General features: G+C 37.9%; 1 protein-coding gene across 2 annotated transcripts in view; it reads right to left on the bottom strand.

Moving 5' to 3' along the window:
- XPR1 (xenotropic and polytropic retrovirus receptor 1) overlaps positions 1-26,823 on the bottom strand; it is a 246,563-nt gene that overhangs the window by 191,208 nt on the left and 28,532 nt on the right. For both annotated transcript variants that reach the window (XM_003824723.4, XM_034941805.3), the window contains exon 2: positions 5,006-5,057. In XM_003824723.4, the coding sequence (XP_003824771.1) occupies positions 5,006-5,057 (52 nt within the window). The remainder of the gene's footprint in view (positions 1-5,005; positions 5,058-26,823) is intronic.

Below are 26,823 nucleotides of genomic sequence, written 5' to 3' on the forward strand. Positions count from 1 at the left end.
TACAATACTTCCCCTATAACATGGCCCAAAGAAGTTAATGTCTCTGGATAATGAAAGAAAAGGCTCTTAACTATAAATATTTGTCATTTTGAGCGTACTTTCACAAAATTCAGTTTTTCTCTAATAATAGCTGAAAGAAAATTTTAAAAATACAAGAAACATGCTCCAGCATAAAGGGGATGAATAAATATCATCATCATTTTCAATATATCTCAGAGTATCTTTGTTACAAACAGAATAGTAAAATAAGAGAACCAATATTAAAGCAAGTTACTCAGGGTAAGGAATCAGTTCAGCTTCTATGGAATTTCATTTTTCTTATATTTTAAAAATAGTTAAAGGAGGTATACTTTATGGCATATAAAATAAAAGATAACCCAATAGAAAACTAAACTTACTGTTAAACCTTAAGTGTCTTGAGTTAAATATTAGAGAATTAAATATATTATAGTCTAAAATTCAGTGACATGAAACTAAATGCCAATTCCTGACTTAATATGATAAGGCAAGAGATTTTTACACGTTCAGAGGAAATACATTTTTAATTCAGAATGGTTTGAGATGAAAGATGGATATTTTTATATGATTGATGAAATGAGACTTTTTACTATAAATCTACAGTTTTATTAAATAACTTCATTAACTGTTGTCATAAGAACAAGTCTCTAATAGCTTGTCACTAGAATAACTTCATAGAATTTGGTGTCTTATAAAGGTATTATTCTGTACATCCAACTTAGAATATTCTCGATATATATTTTTTCGCACTCAACTCTCATTTTAAAAACCTGATGTGGAGTGTTAAAACAATATCCAGCAATGGGAGACTTTAACACCCCACTGTCAACATCAGACAGATCAACGAGACAGAAAGTTAACAAGGATACCCAGGAATTGAACTCAGCTCTGCACCAAGCGGATCTAATAGACATCTACAGAACTCTCCACCCCAAATCAACAGAATATACATTCTTTTCAGCACCACACCACACCTACTCCAAAACTGACCACATAGTTGGAAGTAAAGCACTCCTCAGCAAATGTAAAAGAACAGAAATTATAACAAACTGTCTCTCAGACCACAGTGCAATCAAACTAGAACTCAGGATTAAGAAACTCACTCAAAACCGCTCAACTACATGGAAACTGAACAACCTGCTCCTGAATGACTACTGGGTACATAATGAAATGAAGGCAGAAATAAAGATGTTCTTTGAAACCAGCGAGAACAAAGACACAACATACCAGAATCTCTGGGACACATTCAAAGCAGTGTGTAGAAGGAAATTTATAGCACTAAATGCCCACAAGAGAAAGCAGGAAAGATCTAAAATTGACACCCTAACATCACGATTAAAAGAACTAGAAAAGCAAGAGCAAACACATTCAAAAGCTAGCAGAAGGCAAGAAATAACTAAGATCAGAGCAGAACTGAAGGAAATAGAGACACAAAAAACCCTTCAAAAAATTAATGAATCCAGGAGCTGGTTTTTTGAAAAGATCAACAAAATTGATAGACCGCTAGTAAGACTAATACAGAAAAAAAGAGAGAAGAATCAAATAGACACAATAAAAAATGATAAAGGGGATATCACCACCAATCCCACAGAAATACAAACTACCATCAGAGAATACTATAAACACCTCTACGCAAATAAACTAGAAAATCTAGAAGAAATGGATAAATTCCTCGACACATACATCCTCCCCAAGACTAAACCAGGAAGAAGTTGAATCTCTGAATAGACCAATAAGAGGCTCTGAAATTGAGGCAATAATCAATAGCTTACCAACCAAAAAAAGTCCAGGACCAGATGGATTCACAGCCGAATTCTACCAGAGGTACAAAGAGGAGCTGGTACCATTCCTTCTGAAACTATTCCAATCAATAGAAAAAGAGGGAATCCTCCCTAACTCATTTTATGAGGCCAGCATCATCCTGATACCAAAGCCTGGCAGAGACACAACAAAAAAAGAGAATTTTAGACCAATATCCTTCATGAACATCGATGCAAAAATCCTCAATAAAATACTGACAAACCGAATCCAGCAGCACATCAAAAAGCTTATCCACCATGATCAAGTGGGCTTCATCCCTGGGATGCAAGGCTGGTTCAACATACACAAATCAATAAACGTAATCCAACATATAAACAGAACCAAAGACAAAAATCACATGATTATCTCAATAGATGCAGAAAAGGCCTTTGACAAAATTCAACAACGCTTCATGCTAAAAACTCTCAATAAATTAGGTATTGATGGGACGTATCTCAAAATAATAAGAGCTATCTATGACAAACCCACAGCCAATATCATACTGAATGGGCAAAAACTGGAAGCATTCCCTTTGAAAACTGGCACAAGACAGGGATGCCCTCTCTCACCGCTCCTATTCAACATAGTGTTGGAAGTTCTGGCCAGGGCAATCAGGCAGGAGAAGGAAATAAAGGGTATTCAATTAGGAAAAGAGGAAGTCAAATTGTCCCTGTTTGCAGATGACATGATTGTATATCTAGAAAACCTCATCGTCTCAGCCCAGAATCTCAAGCTGATAAGCAACTTCAGCAAAGTCTCAGGATACAGAATCAATGTACAAAAATCACAAGCATTGTTATACACCAATAACAGACAAACAGAGAGCCAAATCATGAGTGAACTCCCATTCACCATTGCTTCAAAGAGAATAAAAACCTAGGAATCCAACTTACAAGGGATGTGAAGGACCTCTTCAAGGAGAACTACAAACCACTGCTCAAGGAAATAAAAGAAGATACAAACAAATGGAAGAACATTCCATGCTCATGGGTAGGAAGAATCAATATCGTGAAAATGGCCATACTGCCCAAGGTAATTTACAGATTCAATGCCATCCCCATCAAGCTACCAATGACTTTCTTCACAGAATTGGAAAAAACTACTTTAAAGTTCATATGGAACCAAAAAAGAGCCCGCATCGCCAAGTCAATCCTAAGCCAAAAGAAGAAAGCTGGAGGCATCACGCTACCTGACTTCAAACTATACTACAAGGCTACAGTAACCAAAACAGCATGGTACTGGACCAAAACAGCATGGTACTGGTACCAAAACAGAGATATAGATCAATGGAACAGAACAGAGCCCTCAGAAATAATGCCGCCTATCTACAACCATCTGATCTTTGACAAACCTGACAAAAACAAGCAATGGGGAAAGGATTCTCTATTTAATAAATGGTGCTGGGAAAACTGGCTAGCCATATGTAGAAAGCTGAAACTGGATCCCTTCCTTACACCTTATACAAAAATTAATTCAAGATGGATTAAAGACTTAAATGTTAGACCTAAAACCGTAAAAACCCTAGAAGAAAACCTAGGCAATACCGGTAATTCAGGACATTGGCATTGGCAAGGACTTCATGTCTAAAACACCAAAAGCAATGGCAACAAAAGCCAAAATTGACAAATGGGATTGAATTAAACTAAAGAGCTTCTGCACAGCAAAAGAAACTACCATCAGAGTGAACAGGCAACCTACAGAATGGGAGAAAATTTTTGCAACCTGCTCATCTGACAAAGGGCTAATATCCAGAATCTACAATGAACTCAAACAAATTTACAAGAAAAAAACAAACAACCCCATCAAAAAGTGGGCGAAGGATATGAACAGACACTTCTCAAAAGAAGACATTTATGCAGCCAAAAAACACATGAAAAAATGCTCATCATCACTGGCCATCAGAGAAATGCAAATCAAAACCACAATGGGATACCATCTCACCCCAGTTAGAATGGCTGTCATTAAAAAGTCAGGAAACAACAGGTGCTGGAGAGGATGTGGAGAAATAGGAACACTTTTACACTGTTGGTGGGACCATAAACTAGTTCAACCATTGTGGAAGTTGGTGTGGTGATTCCTCAGGGATTTACAACTAGAAATACCATTTGACCCAGCCATCCCTTTACTGGGTATATACCCAAAGGATTATAAATCATGCTGCTATAAAGACACATGCACACGTATGTTTATAGCGGCACTATTCACAATAGCAAAGACTTGGAACCAACCCAAATGTCCAACAACAATAGACTGGATTAAGAAAATGTGGCACATATACACCATGGAATACTATGCAGCCATAAAAAATGATGAGTTCATGTCCTTTGTAGGGTCATGGATGAAACTGGAAACCATCATTCTCAGCAAACTATCGCAAGGACAAAAAACCAAACACCGCATGTTCTCACTCATAGGTGGGAATTGAACAAAGAGAACACATGGTCACAGGAAGGGGAACATCACACACCAGGGACTGTTGTGGGGTGGGGGCAGGGGGGAGGGATAGCATTAGGAGATATACCTAATGCTAAATGACGAGTTAATGGGTGCAGCACACCAACATGGCACATGTATACATATGTAACAAACCTGCACATTGTGCACATGTACCCTAAAACTTAAAATATAGTAATAATAAAATAAAATAAAATAAAAAAGAATATCCAGCCTGAGAAGGAACATTCTCCCTCAAGAATAGTTGTTGAATTAGCTCCTATTTACTGACACGAGAACATGTACACATGTATACATAAACATGCTTACACACACACACACACACATCCATTGTAAACATTCTCCATTGTTTTACTGGTCCCACTCTAAAGGCATGACATAAATAGAAAGGAAAAGCTATGTTGTGTAATTTATGGACGGAGGAAGGAGGGGAGGGGAAGGAAGGCAAGGAAGCATTACACAGAAAAACTTCTGACTAAACCAATATATACGATTCACAGTCCTAAGGTGACACAAAGACATAGTAAAAGATCCGTCATAGGGTAAAGGTGAGCTAGACAAGAGAAAAATTTAGAATAAAATATAAAATAATCATAATATATATTATTAAAAGGGAAAAAAAGACCTATATAATAGGACAGGTTATCATATTAGTTTTATACTCTGCAGTACAAAATATCTTTCCTTAAAAAGAGGTTTTCTGTGACTAAACTTAAGGGTTAATTCATCTTACCTTCCACAGAAGGTGCCTGGTCCTGAGCTGAATACAGCATATCCTTGAAAGCCTATTAGAAAGAAAGAAAAACAATATATGAAATCATGAGTAAGCTTTATACTGAATGTATCTGAAGCTAAACACTTCTTTTTCAATATTCAATGACCACTCATAGCTCCCTAAATTGATAAATACTTCAATTAACATTTATAAACTAAAATCCAAACATTATAACTTCACATCAATCCAGTATTGTCCAATTTTTAAGATGAGGGCTAACTTGTATACTTTAAAACTAAGGAACAGCTGGAAAAGGATGAAAAATCACCTGAGAGATTATAAACTCTCTTGACTAAGAAAAAACACTGAAGAAAACAGAACAAAAGTCCTAGAGAAAAAAACTAGTAGACTGCATAAGAAACTATCAAGAACTGGATACAAGTATCTTTTTAAAATTGTAGTAAGGTACATGTAACATAAAATTCACCATTTTAACTATATTTAAATGTACAGTTCAATAGTGTTAAGTACATTCACATTGTTGTGCAACCATTCTCCAGAATTCTTTTCATCTTCAATACTTTTTTTAATGAAATTTTATTTTTTATAGCCAGGCATGGTGATGCCCTAGCTACTCAGGAGGCTGAGGTGGGAGGATCGCTTGAACCCAGGAGGCGGAAGTTGCAGTCAGCCAAGACTGTGCTACCACACCCCAGCCTGGGAGAGAGAGTAAGGCTCTGTCTCAAAAATAAATAAATAAATTTTAAAAAGAAATTTTATTTTATTTATTTATTTAGTCTTGCTCTGTCGCCCAGGCTGGAGTGCAGTGGCGCGATCTCAGCTCACTGCAAGGTCTGCCTCCCAGGTTTATGCCATTCTCCTGCCTCAGCCTCCCAAGTAGCTGGGACTACAGGCGCCCGCCACCATGCTCGGTTAATTTTTTTGTATTTCTTAGTAGAGACGGAGTTTCACCACGTTAGCCAGGATGGTCTCGATCTCCTGACCTCATGATCCGCCCTCCTCGGCCTCCCAAAGTGCTGGGATTACAGGCGTGAGCCACCGCACCCAGCCAGAAATTTTATTTTTAATCCACAAATAATAACTGTACATATGCCTGGGGTACACAGTGATATTTCAATACATATGGTCTATAGTGATCAGATCAGGGTAATTAGGATATCCATCATCTAAAACATCTATAATTTTTTTGTGTTGAGAACATTCAATATCCTCCTTCTAGGTATTTGAAACTATATACCATTGTTAACTATAGTCAGCCTACAGTGGTACAGACCACTAGAATTTATTCCTCCTATCTAGCTGTAATTCTATATCCTTTAACAAATCTCTCCCTATCCTCCGACCTGCCTTCTTCCCTTCCCAGCCTCTAGTATTCTCTGCACTACTTTTTATTTCTATGAGATCAACTATTCTTAGGTTCCACATATGAGTGAGAACATGTGGTGTTTAACTTTCTGTTCCTGGCTTATTTCACTTAACCTAATGTCTTCTAGTTCCATTCATGTTGTCACAAATGATAGAATTTCATTCTTTTTATACTGAATAATGTTCCTTTGTGTATATATACATCACATCTTCTTTAGCCATTCATTTGTTGTTGGACACCTAGGTTGATTCCCTATCTTGGCTACTAGTTAGTGTTGCAATAAGCATAGGGGTACAGATGTCTCTTTGGTTTACTGACTTCCTTTCCTTTGGATAAATGCCCAGTAGTGGGATTGCTGAATCATATCTTATTAATAGTTCTATTTGGGCCGGGCGCAGTGCTCACGCCTGCAATCCCAGCACTTTGGGAGGCCGAGGAAAGCGGATCACGAGGTCAAAAGATCGAGACCATCCTGGCCAACATGGTGAAACCCCATCTCTACTAAAAATACAAAAATTAGCTGGGTGTGGGGCATGTGCCTGTAGTCCCAGCTACTCGGGAGGCTGAGGCAGGAGAATCGCTTGAACCCGGGAGGCAGAGGTTGCAATGACCCAAGATCGCACCACTGCATCCCAGTCTGGCGACAGAGCGAGACTCCACCTCAAAAAAAAAAAAAAAAAAAAAAGTTCTATTTGTAGTTATTTGAGGAATCTCCATACTGTTCTCCATAGTAGCTGTACTAGTTTACATTCCCACCGAGTATAAGACTTCTTTTTTCTCTGCATCCTTACTAGCATTTTTATTGTTTTTGTTTTGTTTTTTGTCATTTTGATAACAGCCTAACTGGGGTTAGATACCTCACTGTGGTTTTGATTTGTATTTCTTTGATGATGAGTGATGTTAAGCATTTTCTTTATTTGTTAGCCACTTGTACGTCTTTTGAGAAATGTCTGTTCAGATCACTTGCCCATTTTTAAATCAATTTTTTTTGCTGTTAAGATGTTTGAGTTCCTTGTATATTCTAGATATTAATCCCCTGTAGTGTGAGTAGTGTCCAGATATTTTCTCTCATTTTATAGGTTCTTTTTTCACTCTGTTTCCTTTGCTGTCCAGAAGCTTTGTAGTTGAACATAAACCCATTTATTTTTTTTCTTTTGTTGCCTGTGATTTTGAGTTCTTACTCATGAAATCTTTTCCCAGACCAATGTCCTAAAGCATTTTTCAGTGATGATCTGGAAAGTCTTCCCTAAGGGTTTAGGACTATAAAGACAGTATCGGTTTACTTTATAGTAATAGTTTGTTTTTGTTTTTGTTTTTGTTTTTTCCCCCAAAACCACACTCTAGATTAGCTAACAACCATATTTAGGTAATCTGGATGGCTGCAGTTTAATCTCTCAATAAGTCATTGGGGAACAAGAATGAGAAATAGTTCTCTGTATCTATCAAAATGGTAAAATCAGTTCAGTGGATGAGGATATCCATAGCTTCAAAGCTTGAAATACCATCTAAAGACTGGTGATGCCCATATTGGCCTACAGCAGGATTCCTCAAACTCAGTAACATTAGCATTTTGGGCTAGATAATTTTTTTGCTGTGGGGGCTGCTCTGCGCATTATAGAATTTTTAGCAGCATTCCTGGCATCTAGAGACCCGTTAGATAACAGTATCAATCCTCACCCTCCAGCTGTGAAAACTAAACATTGCCGAATGTCCCCTGAAGGCAAAAAGGTCCCTCCCCAGAACCAGCACAAACATTCAAGCATATAAATACCAAAAAGGAAGAAGTAAACTTCCATGGTAACCCACCGGTTTTTTTTTTGTTTTTTTGTTTTTTTGTTTTTTTGTTTTTTGAGATGGAGTCTCGCTCTGTCACCCAGGCTGGAGTGCAGTGGCGCCATCTCGGCTCACTGCAAGCTCTGCCTCCTGGGTTCACGCCATTCTCCTGCCTCAGCCTCCCGAGTAGCTGGGACTACAGGTGTGCACCACCATGCCTGGCTAATTTTTTGTATTTTTAGTAGAGACGGGGTTTCACCATGTTAGCCAGGATGGTCTTGATCTCCTGACCTCATGATCCACCCGCCTCGGCCTCCTAAAGTGCTGGGATTACAGGCGTGAGCCACCATGCCGGGCCGAACCAGCACAAATATTCAAGCATATAAATACCAAAAAGGAAGAAGTAAACTTCCAGGGTAACCCACTCTTTTAAAGAAAAGAGTACAGATACTCAAGTCCAGTAAATTATATTCTTCCCAAGTGAATTTACTATTTGCTTTGGATTAGTGGCCAAACTGTCAGATCCATGACTAACCAGGCCTAATAATATACAGTAAAAAATTTCCAATGAAACAACAGAAATTAAAAATTTTAAATTGATGTATTTTTGTTCATTTTAACCAATGTTTTATTAAAATGTTGGATGTACAAAAATGGAAAATGATGTATGATGTACAAAAATTTTTAATGTCACATATGCTTAAATCCAAAAACATTCAGTAATATTCACTACTTATACAGAATTTGAAGCAATACAATAATGCAACTGAGGTATAATAAAAAATTAATATTTGGTCTTTGTGTCCAGTACCCGGCATAGAGCTCCAAAAACCTTTGGAATGTACTGTCTTTTATATACTAATGAGATAGCTCAATGGGAGGCAGTGGGACAAAGGGTCCTAGATGCTTCATGGTGGCTGGTCACCAAAAAAAATCAAGTGATTAGAGGATTAGAACTTTCAGCCCCACCTCCAGACCTCTGAAGAAGGGAGAAGGATTGAAGATTGAGTTCAATCACTAATAGAATAGGATTTAATCAACTGTGCCTATGTAGTGAAACCACCACAAAAACCCTTAAACATCAAGGTTCAGAGAGCTTCCAAGTTGGTGAACACATGAATGTGCAGGCTCTGTGCCATCTCCATCCTAACATCTTGCACTATGCATCTCTCCATTAGGCTGTTTTTAAGTTGCATCCTTTATAATACATCTGTAATGGTAAGTACAGTGCTTTCCTAAGTACTATGGGTAGTTCTAGCAAATTATCAAACCTGGAGGTGGGGATCATGGGAATCCTCAAATCTGCAGTCAGCCAGGCAGAAACTGAAAACACCTTTGCAAAAACTATAACTGAGAAAATTATTACAGTACAAGAGATCTGATCTAACCAACTCTACCTTGCTTCTAACCTCCAAACTGTCCTTGTTCATTCCAGGGCATAGGCCAAACTAACTTTGGGAGGAACGTAGTTTATAGTGCCACTTTGGGAGGAACGTAGTTTATAGTGCAACTTTGAAACAAAGATTATATTAACCCTTTCCCAAAACAAACTACCTTCTTGCCTGGAGACTAGACTGTCTTTGTAGTACTAACTAGTCACAAGATTAGAAATTATGGTTTAGAAGTCATGCAGCTGGAGGCTGCAAGATTCTGAACCTCCCCAAATTGCTCTTGGGGATAACATCGCTATTATAAAACTAAGATCAGTGCCTGAGATACTTTGCAGACCCTGTCCTCTGAGCTGGCACCACCCAGATCAATAAACTGGCTCATCTGGTCTTATGGCCCCCACTCAGGAACTGATTCAGCACCAAGAGGACAGCTTTGACTCTCTATGATTTTATCTCCAACCCAACCAATCAGCACTCCCGATTCACTGGCTTACTACCCACCAAATTATCCTTATAAACTCCAATCCCCGAATTTTCAGGGAGACTGATTTGAGTAATAATAAAACTCAGGTCTCCTGTATAGATGGTTCTGTGTGAATTAAACTCTTTCGCTATTGCAATTTTCCTGTCTTAATAAATTGGCTCTGTCTAGGCAGTGGGCAAGGAGAACCAGTTGGACAGTTACAAAATGTGGGTAGCCTGGGCATCCCATTTGCAGCTAGCATCTTAAGCAGGGGCGGTCTTATGAAATGGAGCCCTTAACCTGTGGGATCTGTACTACCTCCAGGTAGTCAGTGTCAGAATTGAACTCAATTGTTGGACACCCAGCTAATGTTAGCAATTTGGTTTCTAGTGTCACAAAAAAGATAACACATTTGGTCCCAGAAGTGGTGTCATCAAACATCATACTATTCTGTTCAAACCAGTACCCCACCCCACCCAAAAACAAAAAACACCACACCACAGATTAACCTTATGGGAAAACCTTTATTAATGGACCACATCTTTTCTAAGATTACATTACATTACATTTTCTAAGATCACATTCTTAAACATGTTATTAATTCAACATACAAACATGTTTAAGAATTAATATTCTGTAAATATGAGGCTGAATATGACAAAATTATGAAACCTCTTCTTAAAAAATGTATATATACTCAGTATTTTCTTTATAATTTCTTGTGTCTCAGGGAACATTAACTGCCAGACTAAAATAAGAAGTTAGTCAAGAAGAGCTTATCAAACATCAGAAAGTCTTTTGTACCCACATTAGAATTTATATTAAAGTCCTCTACAAGTATAGAGTAGTGGTAATATTTTGGTTCTTCAATAGGATATTTCCAGAAGGTAAATGAACAAAAGATTGCTAAAATCAGAGTAAATCTCTAGAAGTTAAAAACAAAAAAGTATCAGGAAAATGTAACGAGAAAGGAAAAAATTGGTCCAGCCAGAGAATAGTTACAGAAATAAATCCATTATAGGAACAAATAATATCAGAGATTCAAATGTTTGAATGAAGTTCTTCCACTTCTTGGGTATAGTAGGAATGTGCAGCAAAATTAAATAATGCTATCAGGAACCAAATACATCACCAATGACTTGCAGTGACTTATACACAGTAGGCACTCAATAAATAGTTACTGAATTCAAAAGCATTCCTTCTCTGGAGAAATTACTTTAAAGATGATTAACAAAGCACATTAAGTAGAATCTCTGATATGTAATACACATAAATTTAATTTGCAAAAGGAAACCTTTCCAAATTAAATTCTGAAGATGATGAATTTGAATTTTATAAGGAGAAAAATGACGAGTCTTCATTCTGATTATAAAACTGAATCAAATTTTCGTTTAAGTCAAGACAAATCTCACTGAAATCATACGGAACTCTTTTTGCTTCTTACTACTTTGTGTTCATCTGATTAAGAGGCCCTATATTTTTGGTAGTAATGATCTCTAAAAGAACTCCATGAGTAAGATAACATTCTGTGCCTGTGAACAAGAGAATAGTCCTCAATCAGAAACAAGGGAGGAAACAAACCCTCTGAAGTATTGTCTATATTATTACCTATGGACTGTTTGTCTATGAGTCACCCAGACCACATGCGTGGGTTGGGAGCAATACATCCAAGTCACAAAACAAGAAATTAAAAGAGTTTCCTCAACTCATGCTGTTTAAAGAAATCCAGCACTTTATATAAATCTCCGAATTTGTATAGTAAATAAATCAATGTGTATTCATATGCATTACATGAGTTCTTTGATTTCCAAAGGATTAAAAGCAATCCTTTGCATCAGCATCCCTACTCTAATTTCTGTTAACTTATTTCTGTTATAATTGTGAAAGGAAAATAAAAACTTGTGACCCCAATTCACTATGCCAAAAGAAAAAAATTAAGCTGAAAACTAAGTAATATAAGAAAAGGTGTTTCCTTTTGTTCCTTGGCAGACAGCTACAGATAAAAGGTTAAATATCTCCAGAGGTAGCTACTCTATGTTATCCTTATCTTATGTAAAGTGCTGTTTTACTGAGCAAGAGACTAATACATAATTGACTATTACCCTGTCTGCTCCTTTTCTTTTGCAACATGGGGATTACCATACCCTCCCTCTTTCTCCTCCAGCCCATTTTTCCCCTTTAAATATTGAAGCCCTCAGAATTATCTTTGGAGAAAGACACAGACCACAGACTGTTTCTGTGATTCTGTGTTTATTTCTTCCAGGCATGTCTTAAACTTGGTAAAATAAACTTCTAAATTGATTAAGACAGGTCTCAGATACTGTTTGGTTTACATAGTGTTATTAAAATATATATAAACGTAAACTGGAACAAACTCCTAGTACTTATAACAACTCATATAACAGTAAAATCTTACAAACTGAATCCAAAGATAACCACAAACCAATAATATTCAACCAACATTACCATGACAGGAAAAAAATGGTGTTTTGCTGAAATGAAATCTCAAATTGTAACATCAATGTGGTGCTGACTGCCAATATACATGTTCTTTTTAGCTTGGAATGGCTATATTACTGTGTCAAATGTGATGTAATTCTACAAGTACTTGTCTCTACAGTGAGGCAGCATAACAGAGTGGCTGGTAGCTATGATGTCAGACAAGCATAACAGAGTGGCTGGGAGCTATGATGTCAGACAATGTGTATGAAAACTAACTCTTAGCCAGGTATGGTGGTATGTATTTGAAGGCCCAGCTTCTAAGGAGGCTGAGGCAGGAGGACCACCTGAGACTGGGAGTTCAAGTCCAGCCTGCACAACATAGTAAAAACCCTGTCTCTTAAAAAAAAAAAAAAGTTGGCTGGGTGCGGTGGCTCATGCCTGTAATCCCAGCACTTTTGGAGGCCGAGGAGGGTGGGTCACCTGAGGTCAGGAGTTCAAGACCAGCCTTGCCAACATGGTGAAACCTCGTCTCTACTAAAAATACAAAAATTTGCCAGGCGTGGGGGCAGGCGCCTGTAATCCCAGCTACTCAGGAGGCTGAGGCAGGAGAATCACTTGAACCCGGGAGGCGGCAGTTGTGGTGAGCCGAGATCATGCCACTGCACTCCAGCCTGGGCAACACAGCGAGACTCCCTCTCAAAAACAAACACAAAAACAAACAACAACAACAACAAAAGTTGTATAACCTTGGGAAAATTAACTTCTCTGTACTTAGCACCCTCATCTGTAAAACAGGAATAGTGATGGCACATACCACACAAGTCTTTAATGAGGACTATCATAAAAACTCTTAAAACAATATTAAGTTTGATTCATGATCATACATGCATAACACTTAGAACAGTGCCAAGAACATGGAAGATGCTCAAAAATGTTAGCTAATAGAATATGAACTACCACAAAACTTACATGACAATGTTGTGACATTATTTGACCCTGTATTTTCCACAAATGCATCATTTATGCATGAGATATGTCTCAGTTCTTAAAAGCTCATCACGAAGCAGTACAGTTCTACCTGGAACCAATAGCAAAACAAGCATACACATGGGCACTGCAATCTACTGGTATTACTGGTTTATTAAATGGTCATCTAGATGAGTGGTCCCCAACCCTTTTGGCTCCAGGGACTAGTTTCACGGAAGACAATTTTTCCAAAGACCAGGGTGGCAGGGGAAATGAAACTGTTCCACTTCAGATAATTAGTTAGATTCTCATGAAAAGCACACAACCTAGATCCCTTGCGTGCACAGTTCACAATAGGGGTCATACTCCTATGAGAATCTAACGCCGTTGCTGATGTGATGGGAGGCAGAGCTCAGGCGGTAATACACACTGGCCCACTGCTTACCTCCTGCTGTGTGGCCCAGTTCCTAACAGGCCATGGCCTGGTACTGGTCTGCAGCCTTGGGGTTGGGGACCCCTGATCTAGATGATATAAAATATGTTCCTACTTTATTTTTAGATGATTGCTGATGTGAACACACAATATCTTTCATTCTCATAGGAAACCTACAGACTCCAAAGAAAATATATGCAGATCCCAGTTTATGATTTTAATAATAATGTATCCTAATTATATTATTCAATCTAAAAAATTACTTACATTTTGTACAATATACCTTTTTTTGTAAAAATAGGGTATACTTAAAAGTTAACATGTATATTCAATGAGAACAAATTTCTCATGTTGTTCATTTTTAATAACCCATATTAGATCATCTCTAATCTCCTTTCCAAGGCACAAATGGGTTTCACAAACCATTTAAAGGAGATCAGAAGCTAGAAAAACTTCTACTTCCTATCAGCTAACCATTATGTCTCATACACAACATACTATAAATATTATGACAATCATCAACAAAATGTCTACTGTTATGTTGCTCTCATTCGCTTCAACAGTCATTCAAAGTTAGCACTTTACAATCTACTGGATTAATAAACAATAAAATAAATAAAGAAAAGCATATGAAGAGAAAGGGCAAGGAATATTTGTGCTCATAAACCTTAAAGGAGTCATAACCCCTGTTAATAATGTTTCACAACTGAATAAAATTACATCAGATACTTTTTTATCTGAACAACCTTTCCAAATGGAAACCTTGAAAAATAAAATTTGATTATTTTAAATATGTGCATTATGTGCTCATCTACAATACCCCAGAAATATTCTCCAATTATCTTTTTCAGTTTCCACTTCCTCTTTTTGTATTCTGTTTTTAAATTACTTCACCAGAAATATTGGGTGAATAATGTACAAGTCAGTTACATCTAATATGTTTTGTCTCATCATCTAAAAATTAGAAATGTTTTCCTAATACTAAAATAAACAGGACAGTTTTGTAAATCAAATTATAAACCTCAAAAGAGGACATCCAGCATTCTCATGTGTACTATACAAAGAATCAACATACTAAATAATCTTCATTTCTATCCCAAAATACAAATAAACTTACTTAGCTTTGGTTCTAATGATAGAAATAAAATCAGCAAAGCCAAGAAAAACTCTTACACAAATTCTCATATTAAAATTTAAGATTAATATACTCTTGTACATACTTAACAAGCTAAAGCCTAGAGTATATAAGCATTAAGCCTGACTCATTTTCAAGGAATTCAAAAGAACCCAGTCAGTAAATGGCAATACAATATGGAGAAGTTGTTACAACACTAAAGTTTTATTGTACTGATTAAACTAAATGTATATTAAATATATAAGATATATGTAATCTGTAATAGGAGGAATCGATTTGGAATATGTCATGTTATATTCACACAAATTTTTGCACTAATATTCTCTGACATCTACTGACATGGCTTTTATTCTTTCCATGTGGGTATCTCCTGAATTTAGATCCTTGGCCACATGTCTGATAACACAAACTCAGAATGTTCAAAATTCAATTCATTTTCTTCTTAAGGCTTTATTTCTGTTAATGTCATCACCAGTATCCAAATCACATAGATTAAGAATCTCAGTCAAAACAGTCTCACTCATTCAACAAATATTTAAGAATATATTGGCTAGACGCGGTGGCTCACACCTGTAATCCCAGCAAAACTCTGTCTCTTTAAACAAACAAACAAACAAAAAGTTGGCTGTGTGCGGTGACTCACACCTGTAATCCCAGCACTTTGGGAGGCCAAAGCAGGCAGATCACAAGGTCAGGAGTTCAAGATCAGCCTGGCCAACATGGTGAGACCCCGTCTCTACTAAAAATACAGAAATTAGCTGGGCTTGGTAGTTGACACATGCAATCCCAAGGCTGAGGCAAGAGAATCATTTGAACCCAGGAGGTGGGGGCTGCAGTGAGCCGAGATCATGCCATTGCACTCCAGCCTGGGTGACAGGACGAGACTCCGTCTCAAAAAAATATATATATATTATGTGCCAGCCACTGTACTAGATACTTCAGATATAATCATGAGGAAAATAAAAATCATTATCCTAGTGTAGTTAACATTATTACGTTTTCTTTCTTTCCACTCATGCATGTACAGATCTGATACAGTCAATTCCACTGCCACATCCTCTTTTGCCTTCATAATCTCCTATCCATCTAAACTATTTCAACAGAATATTAACTGGTTTAACCACCTATGAGTTTTGATCTCTCTGACAGATCTTACAAAATGCTGCCAAATCAATCTTCCCAAAGCAGTAGCCTGATTCTCCTACCCAAAAACTTGCAAAGATTTCCTCATGGCCACAAAATAAAGTCCATACTCCTCTGCTGGCCTCTAAAACACAAAGAATGGTCCAATCTACCTTTCTAGGCTTATCTTTCAAAATGGAAAAAACCACTTTGATTTTCATAATCTAACCCTCAAAACAAAATAAATTACATATTACTCATTTTAGAGACCTCAGTATTTCTTCTATCTTTGCCTTTTTTTACTGTTGCCTCCACCTGGAATCCCTTCCCTTTATCCCTATCTTTTAATCCATCTTGTAAATCTTAACAATCCTTCAAGATCCAGGTCAAATTGCCAACATAGTCAAAGTACTAAAAGAAAAAAACTATCAACCAAGAATCCTATGTTCAGCAAAAATGTCCTTCAAAATTGAGGGAGAAATTAGGACATTCTCAAACAGCTGAAGAAGTCTGTTACTACTAGGTTTGCCCCTGTAAGAAATATTTAAGGGAATCCTGCAAAATGAAATGAAAGAACACTAGACAGTAACTCAAAGCTGTATAAAGAAATAAAAGTTCTCAATAAAGATAAATATATGGGCAGTTATAAAAGCTGGTATTATTGTAACAACAGTTCTTAACTACATTTTTTATTTTCTACATGATTTAAGAGTCTAACGCATTCAAAAGAATTATTATTTTAAGTTTCTGGGCACACAGTATATAAAAATGTAATTTTATGACATCTGCACAACTGAAAGTGATGAAGATGGAGTTGTAAAGAAGCAGTTTTTGTATGTTATTGAAGTTAAGCTGGTAAAAATTCAAATTAGAGTGTTTTAACTATATGATGTTAAATGTACTCCTCATGGTAACCACAAAGAAAATATTTATAGTGCACACAAAAGCAAATGAAAAAGAAATGTAAACATTTCACTACAAAAAATCAACTAAACACATAAGGAGGAAATAAGGGCCAAAAAAATCTATAAAGAATAGAGAAAATTGGAAAATGACATAATTACACCTTATCAGTAATTACTTTAGATGTAAATGAATTAAATTCTCCAATGAAAAAACAGAGATTGGCAGAACAGATAAAAATACATGATTCAACTATAAGCTTCTACAAGACACTCACTTTAGATCTAAAGACACAAACAAATTGAAAGTGAAAGGATGGAAATAGATACTTTGTACAAATAGTAACAACAAAGATTTTAAGAAAAACTTAAAAGACACAAAGGAGAATATCATATTTTTTTAAAGGTTCAATACAGCAAGAAAATATAACATTTACAGTAGTCACCCCTCATACAGTTTCACTTTCCACAGTTTTGTTTACCCATAATACAGTACATTAAGATATTTTAAGAGACAGAGACCACATTCACATAACTTTTATCACGATATATTGTTGTAACTGTTCTATATTATTATTAGTTATTATTGTTAATCTCTTACTGTGTCTAATTTATAAATTAAACTTCATCATACATATATATGTATGGGAAAAAACATAGTACCTATAGGGTTTGGTACTATCCATGGTTTCCAGTATCCACTGGGGGTCTTGGAACATCCCCCATGGAGAAGCAGGAACTACTGTATAAACATTTATATGCAGTGGCTCACATCTGTAATCCCAGCACTTTGGGAGGCCAAGCCAGGCAGATCACCTGAGGTCAGGAGTTTGAGACCAGCCTGGCCAACATGGTGAAACCCCGTCTCTACTAAATGGTGGCGCATGCCTGTAAATCCCAGCTACTCAGGAGGCTGAGGTAGGAGAATTGCTTGAACCCAGAAGGCGGAGGTTGCAGTGAGCCAAGATTGCGCCACCGCACTCCAGCCTGGGAGACACAGCGAGACTCCATCTCTACAAAAAAAGAAAAAAACAAAACAAAACAAAAAAAAATTTATACACTAAAGACAGACCATCAGAATATATGGAGCAAAAATTAACAGAATCGAAGAGAAAAAAATACATACTTATACAATAATAGCTGGAGACTTCAATATCTCTCGACCAATAATAGATAAAATAACCAGACAGCAGACATACATGTAACACTCTACCCAATGACAACAGCATATGCATTCTTTTCAAGTGCATGTGGTACATTTTCCAGGATAGATTATTTGTTAGGCCAGAAATTAAGCCTCAATAATTTTTTTTTTTTTTTTTTTTTTTTTTTTTTTTTTTTTTTTTAGACAGAGTTTCGCTCTTGTTGCTCAGGTAGACAGAGTTTCGCTCTTGTTGCTCAGGCTGGAATGCAATGGTGCGATCTCAGCTCTCTGCAACCTCTGCCTCCCGGGTTCAAGCGATTCTCCTGCCTCAGCCTCCCAAGTAGCTGGGATTACAGGCGCCTGCCAGCAGCCCAGCTAATTTTTATATTTTTAGTAGAGATGGGATTTCACCATGTTGGCCAGGCTGGTCCTGAACTCCTGACCTCAAGTGATCTACCCACCTCGGCCTCCCAAAGTGCTGGGATTACAGGTGTGAGCCACCGTCCTCAGTCTCAATAGACTTTAAAAGAAATAATCATACAAAGAAAGTATTTTCTCTGATCATAACTATGAAATTAGAAATCAATGAACAGAAATAAAACTTGAAAATTCACAAAATTATGGAAAGTAAACAACACATACTTCAATAACTCATGGATCAAAGAAGAAATCACAAGGAAAATTGTAAAATATTTAGAGAGGAATGAAAATAAAAACACAACATACCAAAACCTATGAGACACTGTGAAAGCAGTGTTAGGGGCAAATTTATAGCTGTGAATGGATTTCAAATTCAAATTTCAAATGGATTTCAAACCTAACATGACAACTTAAGGAACTAGAAAAAGAAGAACAAACTAAATCCAAGGGTAACAGAAAGAGGGAAATAGGCTGGGTGCAGTGGCTCACGCCTGTAATCCCAGTGCTTTGGGAGGCTGAGGCAGGCAGATCACTTGAGGTCAGGAGTTCAAGACCAGCCTGGCCAACATGGTGAAACCCCGTCTCTACTAAAAGCCCACAAATTAGCCAGACGTGGTGGCATATGCTTGTAATCCCAACTACTTGGGAGGCTGAGGCAGGTGAATCACTTGAGCCCAGAAGGTGGAGGTTGCAGTTGACCGAGATCACACCACTGCACTCCAGCCTAGGCAACAAAGCGAGACTCTGTCTTAAAAAAAAAAAAAAAAAAAAAAGATAGAGGGAAATAAATATGAAAGCAAAGATAAATAAAATAGAGAATAGAAAAACAATAGAGAAAAATTAATGAAACCAAAAGTGGGTTCTTTGAAATGATTAACAAAACTGACAAACCTTTAGCCGGATGGACTGAGAAATAAAACAGAGAAGACGCAAATTGCTAAAATCAGAAATGAAAATAAGGACATTACTACTGATTCTATAGAAATAAAAAGTATTATAAAAGAGTACTGTGAACAACTATGCACCAAAAAATTGGATAATCCAGATGAAATGGACAAATTCCTAGGAAGGTAAAACCCGTTAAGACTAAACCATAAAGAAACAGAAAATCTGAACAGATCTATAAATAGGAAGAAGATTGACTCCATAATCCCAACAAAGAAAAGCCCTGGACCTCATGGCTCTTTGGTGAATTCTACCCAACATTTAAAGAATATCAACCCTTCCCAAACTTTTCCAAAAAACTGAACAGGAGGAAATGCTTCCTAACTCATGCTATGAGGCCAGTATTACTTTGATACCAAAGTCAGACAAATACGCTACAAGAAAACAAAACTATGGACAAATATCTCCAATGAACTTTGATGCAAAAATCCTCAACAAAATACTAGAAAACCAAAATCAGCATCATATTAGAAGGATTATACACCATGACCAAGTGGGATTTATTACTGAAATAATTCCTGTGTTGAAATGATAGTTCAACATAGGAAAATCAATCAATGTAATACACCACATTAACAGAATGAAGGGGAGATATCACATGATCACTTGAATTGATAAACACATTTGACAAAATCATGATTAAAAAAAAATTCAAAAGACTAGGTATAGAAACTACCTCAAGATAATAAAGCCATATCTGAAAAACCCACAATGAATGGTGAAAGACTGAAATTTGACCAGGCTCAGTGGCTCATGCCTGTAATCCCAGTAAGGGGAAGCCAAGGCAGGCAGATCGCTTGAGTTCAGGAGTTTGAGACCAGGCCATGCAACATAATGAAACCCTGTCTCTACAAAAAAAATACAAAAATTAGCCAAGTGTGGCATGCACCTGTAGTTCCAGCAACTCGGGAGCCTGAGGTGGGAGGAAAACTTAAGCCTGGGAGGTGGAGGTTGCAATAAGCCAAGATTGCGCCACTGCACTCCAGCCTGGGTGACAGAGTGAGACCTTGTCATGGAAAAAAAAAAAAAGACTGAAAATGGTTTCCTCTAAGATCAGGAACAAGGAAAAGATGCCCATTTTCATCATTTCTGTTCAATGTAAGTTCTAGCCAGGGCAATTAGGCAAGAAAAAGAAATGAGAGACATCCAAACTGGAAAGTAAAATTATCTGTATTTGCATATGCTAATTTTATATGTAGAAAACCCTAAAGATTCCATACCAAAAAAAGAAAAACTAATCAATGAATTCAGCAAAGTAGCTGATACAAAGCTGACGCAAAGTGGGATATGAAGTCAACATGCAAAAATCAGTTGCATTTCTACACACTAACAACCAACAATCTGAAAAGGAAACAACAAATTGCAGAAACAATCTGAAAATGAGAGCAATTCCATTTAACAATAGCATCGAAAAGAATAAAATACTTAGTAATTAACTTACCCAAATAAGGGAAAGACATGTACAATATAAAGAAGAAAATGTTGCTGAAAGAAATGAAAGACAAATAAATGGAAACACATCCCATGTTCATGTGTATTATAATACTCAATATTGTTAAGATGTCAATACTACTCAAAGCAATCTACAATTCAGTCCAGTACCTATCGAAATCCTAAACATCTTTCTTGCAGAAATGGAAAAACCCCATTGTGAAATTCATATGGAATCTCAAGGGACACTGAACAGCTACAAGAATCTTGAAGAAGCACAAAGCCAGAGGACTCACACTTCCTGATTTCCAAACTTACTACAAAGCTACAATAATCCAAATAGTATAGTACTGACATAAAGTTAAACCAGTGGAATACAGTCCAGAAATAAACCCTCCTATATACGGTCAAATAAATTTTTATGAGGGTGCCAAGATCACCCAATGGAGAAAACAGTCTTTTCAACAAATAGTACTGGGAAAATTGGATATCTATACCCAAAAGAAGGAAGGTGGACCCTTACCTAACACCACACACAAAAATTAACTCAAAAATCATAGTTAGGGGAGGCAGAGCAAGATGGTAGAACAGAAGCCTCCATCAATCATCATCCCCACAGGAACATCAAATTTAATGACTATCTACACAAAGAAAGCCTTCATATGAATCAGAAATCAGTTGAGTAAACACAGTAACCGGTTTTTACTCCGTATCACTGAAAAGAGGCACTGAAGAAGGTAGGACGGACAATCTTGAATTGCTGACACTACCCCTCCCCCATACCCCAGCAGTGTGGCCAGCTGTGTGGCACAGAGAGAGAATCTCTGCACTTGAGGGAGGGAGAGTGCAGCAATTGTGAGACTTCACATTGGAACCCAGTGCTGCCAACACTGGGCTGAATTCAGCCAGCACCCATGGAAAGAGCATTTAGTCCAGCCCTAGCCAGAGAGGAATAGCCTATCCTAGTAGCAGGAACTTGAGTTTCAGCAAGCCTTGCCACCAAGGGCTAAAGCGCTCTGGCACTCTAAATAAACATGAAAGACTGTCTAGGCCAGTGGTTCCCAACCCCCAAGGCCCTGGACCAGTAATGGTCTTTGGCCTGTTAGGAACCAGGCCACACAGCAGGAGGTAATATGGTTTGGCTGTGTCCCCCACCCAAAATCTCATCTTGAATTGAAATTCCCATAATCCCCACGAATGTCAAGGGTGGGACCAGGTGGAGGTACTTGGATCACGGCGGCGATTTTCCCCATGCTGTTCTTGCGATAGTGAGTGAGTCTCATGAGATCTGATGGTTTTATAAGCGTCTGGCATTTCCCTTGCTTGCACTCACTCCATCCTGCCACCCTTTGAAAAAGGTGTTTACTTCTCCTTTGTCTTCCACCACAATTGTAAGATTCCTAAGACCTCCTCAGCAATGGGAAACTGTGAGTCAATTAAACCTCTTTCCTTTATATTTAATAATTGGATATTTCTTCATAACAGTGTGAGAATGGATGAATATAGGAAGTGCAAGGTGGGCAAGTGAGCATTACTGCCTGAGCTCCACCTCCTATCAGATCAGCGGCAGCATTAGATTCTCACAGGAGCACGAACTCTTGTGAACTGCACATGGAAGGGATTCTAGGTTGTGTGCTCCTTGTGAGACTCTAATGCCTGATGATCTGAGGTAGAACAGTTTCATCCGGAAACCATTTCTCTTCCTCCACCCCATGAAAAAACTGACTTCCATGAAACCAGCCCCTGGTGCTAAAAATGTCGGGGAATGCTGGTCTAGGCCACAAGGACTGCAACTCTTAGGCAGGACCCAGTGCTGTGCTAGGATCAGAGCCAGTCGACTGGGGGGACATGTGACCTAGTAAGACAGCAGCCAGGGCAACTAAGGGGGTGCTCATGTCATCTGTCTCCCAGTGCCAGGCAGCAAGGCTTGAAGCTCCAAAAGAAACCCCTTCCTTCTGTGTGAAGAGAGGGTAGGGAAGAGTAAAGAGGACTTCATCTTGCAACTGGGATACCAGCTGAGCTACAGTAGGAAAGGACACTGGGCAGTGTCACGAGGCCCCCCATTCCAGGCCCTGGCTCTCAGACAACATTTCTAGACACACCCTTGACCTGAAGGGTACCAGCTGCCTTGAAGGGAAAAACCTAGTTCTGGCAGGATTCATCATCTGCTGAACACAGAACCCTTGGGCCCTGAATAAGCAGCAGTGGTAAACAGGTAGTATACACCATGGGCCTTGGGTGAGACTCTGAGACATGCTGGCTTCACGTGTAAGCCGGCACATTCACAGCTATGGTGGCTATGAGGAGGGACCACTTCAGCTTGAGAAAAACAGAGGGAAGAGCAAAAGGAACTTTGTCTTGAGCTTAGGTACCAGCTCATCGACAGTAGGAAAGAGCACTAAGCAGGCTTTTGGGGTCCCCGATACCAAGTCTTGGCTCTTAGACAGCATCTCTAGACCTACCCTGTGCCAGAGGGGAGTCCACTGCCCTGAAGCGTTGAGTCCCAGGCCTGGCAGCATTCACCACAAACTAAATGAAGAGCCCTTGGGCCATAAGTGCACATTGGTGGTACCCTGGCAGTACTTCCTGTGGCCATATAGTGTTGGTGGACATGGGGAGACTCCTCTGCCTGAGAAAAGGGAAGGAAAGAGTAGAAAGAACAGTGGTTTCAGCGCCTGCTCAGCCGAGGTAGAAAAGAGCACCAGGTAGATTTCTAAGGTTTCAGAATCCAAGCCCTGGCTCCCAGAGAGCATCTCTGGACCTGCCCGGGCACTTGGGGAACTTGCCACCCTTAAGGGAAGAACACAAGCCTGGTTGGATTCACTACCTGCTGAATATAGAGCCCTAGGTCCTTGAGCAAATATAGGTAATAGGCAGGTGGTGGTTACAGCAGTCCTTCAGAAACATCCAGTGTTGCGCTAGCTTCGGGTCTGACCCAGTGTGGTCCCAGTGATGGTGGCCCAAGGGGTGCTTGAGTCACCCATCACCAAGCTCCAGGCACCTCAGCACAGAAAGATAAACTCTGTTTATCTAGGAGAAAGTAAAAGATGAGAACAAGAGTCTCTACCTGACAATCCAGGGAATTCTTCTGGCTCTTATCCAAGACCACCAAGGTGGTACACCTCTATGAGTCTGCAAGAACCACAGTGTTACTGGGCTTGGGGAACCCCCTAATGCAGATAAAAGATGCAGTCACTAAAAACTTATATCACTACACCCAAGTCTCTTTGAATACCTGGAAAGCCATTGCAAGAAGGGTGGGTATAAACAAACACAGATTGCAAAGACTACAATAAATAACTCTTGAATGCCCAAACACCAATGAACAATCCACAAACATCAAGACATCCAGGAAAACAGGACCTCACCAAAGGAACTAAATAAGGCACCACGAACCAATTCCAGAGAAATGGAGATATGTGACTTTTCAGATAGAATTCAAACCAGCTGTTTTGAGGAAACTCCCAAGAAATTCAAGATAAAGCAGAGGAGGAATTCAGAACCCTATCAGATAAATTTAACAAAGAAACTCAAATAATGAGAAAGAATCATGCAGAAATTCTGGAGTTGAAAATGCAACTGACATACTGAAGAATGCATTAGAGTCTCTTAATAACAGAAGTGATCAAGCAAAAAAAATAGTGAGCTTAAAGACAGGCTATTTGTAAACACACAGTCAGAAGAGATGAAAGAAAAAGGAATAAAAAAAGTAAAGCATGCCTACAAGATCTAGACAAGAACCTCAAAAGGGCAAATCTAAGAATTACTGGCCTTAAAAAGGAGGTAGAGAGAGACTTGGGGTAGAAAGTTTATTCAAAGAGATAATAACAGAGAACTTCCTAAAGCTAAAGAAGGATATCAATATTCAACTACAAGAAGGTTATAGAACACCAAGCAGAATTAAACCAAAGAAGATTACCTTAAGGCATTTAATAATTAAACTCCCAAAGGTCAAGGATAAAGAAACGATCATAAAAGCAGCAAGAGAAAAGAAACAAATAACATACAATGGAGCTCCAATACATCTGGCAGCAGGCTTTTCAGTGGAAACCTTACAGACCAAGAGAGTGGCATGACACATTTAAAGTACTGAAGGAAAAAAACTTTCATCCTAGAATAGTATATCTGACAAAAATATCCTTCAAATATGAAGAAGAAATAAAGACTTTTCCAGTCAAATAAAAGCTGATTATTTCATCTGGAATAATAAAATAAAAATAAAAGATTATTTCAAGGCAAATAAAAGGTTTCACCAACACCAGAACTGTTCTGTAAGAAATGCTAAAAGAAGTTCTTCAACCAGAAAAAAAAAGGACAAGAATGAGCAGTAAGATATCATCTCAACATACAAAACTTACTGGTAATAGTAAGTACACAGACACACACAGACTATTATAACACTGTTATTGTGGTGTGTAAACTACTCATATCTGAAGTAGAAAGATGAAAAGATGAACTGATCAAAAATAATAACTACAACAACTTTTCAACACATAGTAAAATAAGATATAAATAGAAACAAACAAAGTTAAAAAGTGGGGAGATAAAGTTAAAGTGTAGAGTTTTTATTAGTTTTCTTTTTGCTTCCTTTTTTATGCAGTCAGTGTCGTCATCAGTTTAAAATAACGAGGGTTTTTGTTTTGTTGTTTTGTTTTTGAGACAGAGTCTCATTCTGTCATCCAGTCTGGAGTGTAGTGGCATGATCTTGGCTAACTGCAACCTCCACCTCCTGGGTTCAAGCGATTCTCCTGCCGCAGCCTCCTGATTAGCTGGGACTACAGGTACGTGCCACCGTGCCCAGCTAATTTTTGCATATTTTTTTTAGTACAGACTGGGTTTCACCATGTTAGCCAGGCTGGTCTTGAACTCCTGACCTCAGGTGATCTGCCCCCCTTGGCCTCCCAAAGTGCTGGGATTACAGGCGTGAGCCACCACACCCAGTCAGTTTAAAATAATGAGTTATTAGATAATATTTGCAAGCCTCATGGTAACCTCAAATCAAAAAACATACCACACACACACACACACACACGAAAAATTAAAACATATCAGCAGAGAAAATCACCTTCACTAAAAAGAATACAGGAAGGAAGGAAAGAAGGAAGAGACTACCAGAAAACAAATAACGAAATGGCAAAAGTCCTTACTTATCAGTAATAATACTGAACATAAATGGAGTTTAAGAGTGATTGAATGGGTTAAAAAAAACAAGACCCTGTTTTTTTTTAACAAGATCTGTTGCCTACAAGAAACACGCTTCACCTATAAAGACACTCTAAGACTGAAAATAAAGGAATGGAAAAAGATTATTCCATGCCAATAGAAACCAAAAAAGAGCAGGAGTAGCTACCGAAAATACAAAATACACCAAAGATTCCAAAACAAAAAATATAAGAATAGATAAAAATGGTCACTATATAATAAGAAGGTCAATTCAGAAACAGGCTATAACAATTATAAATATATATGCATGAAACACTGGAGCACCCAGATATATACAGCAAATATTATTAGAGCTAAAGAGAGAGATAAACTCCAGTACAGTAAGAACTGGAGATCTCAACACCCCACTTTCAGCACTGGACAGATCATCAAGACAGAAAGTCAACAAAGAAATGTCAGACTTAATCTGCACTACAGACCAAATGGACCTAATAGATATTTACAGAACATTTCATCCAATGGCTGCAGAATACACATTCTTCTTCTCAGCACATGGATCATTCTCAAGGATAGACCATATGTTAGGCCACAAAATAAGTCTTCAAACATTCAAAAAAACTGAAATAATATCAATTATCTTCTCTGACCACAACGGAATAAAACTAGAAATCAATAACAAGAGAAATTTTAGAGACTATACAAACACATGAAAATGAAAC

Source organism: Pan paniscus, chromosome 1 (genome assembly GCF_029289425.2).
Source record: "Pan paniscus chromosome 1, NHGRI_mPanPan1-v2.0_pri, whole genome shotgun sequence".
NCBI classification, from domain to species: Eukaryota; Metazoa; Chordata; class Mammalia; order Primates; family Hominidae; genus Pan; species Pan paniscus.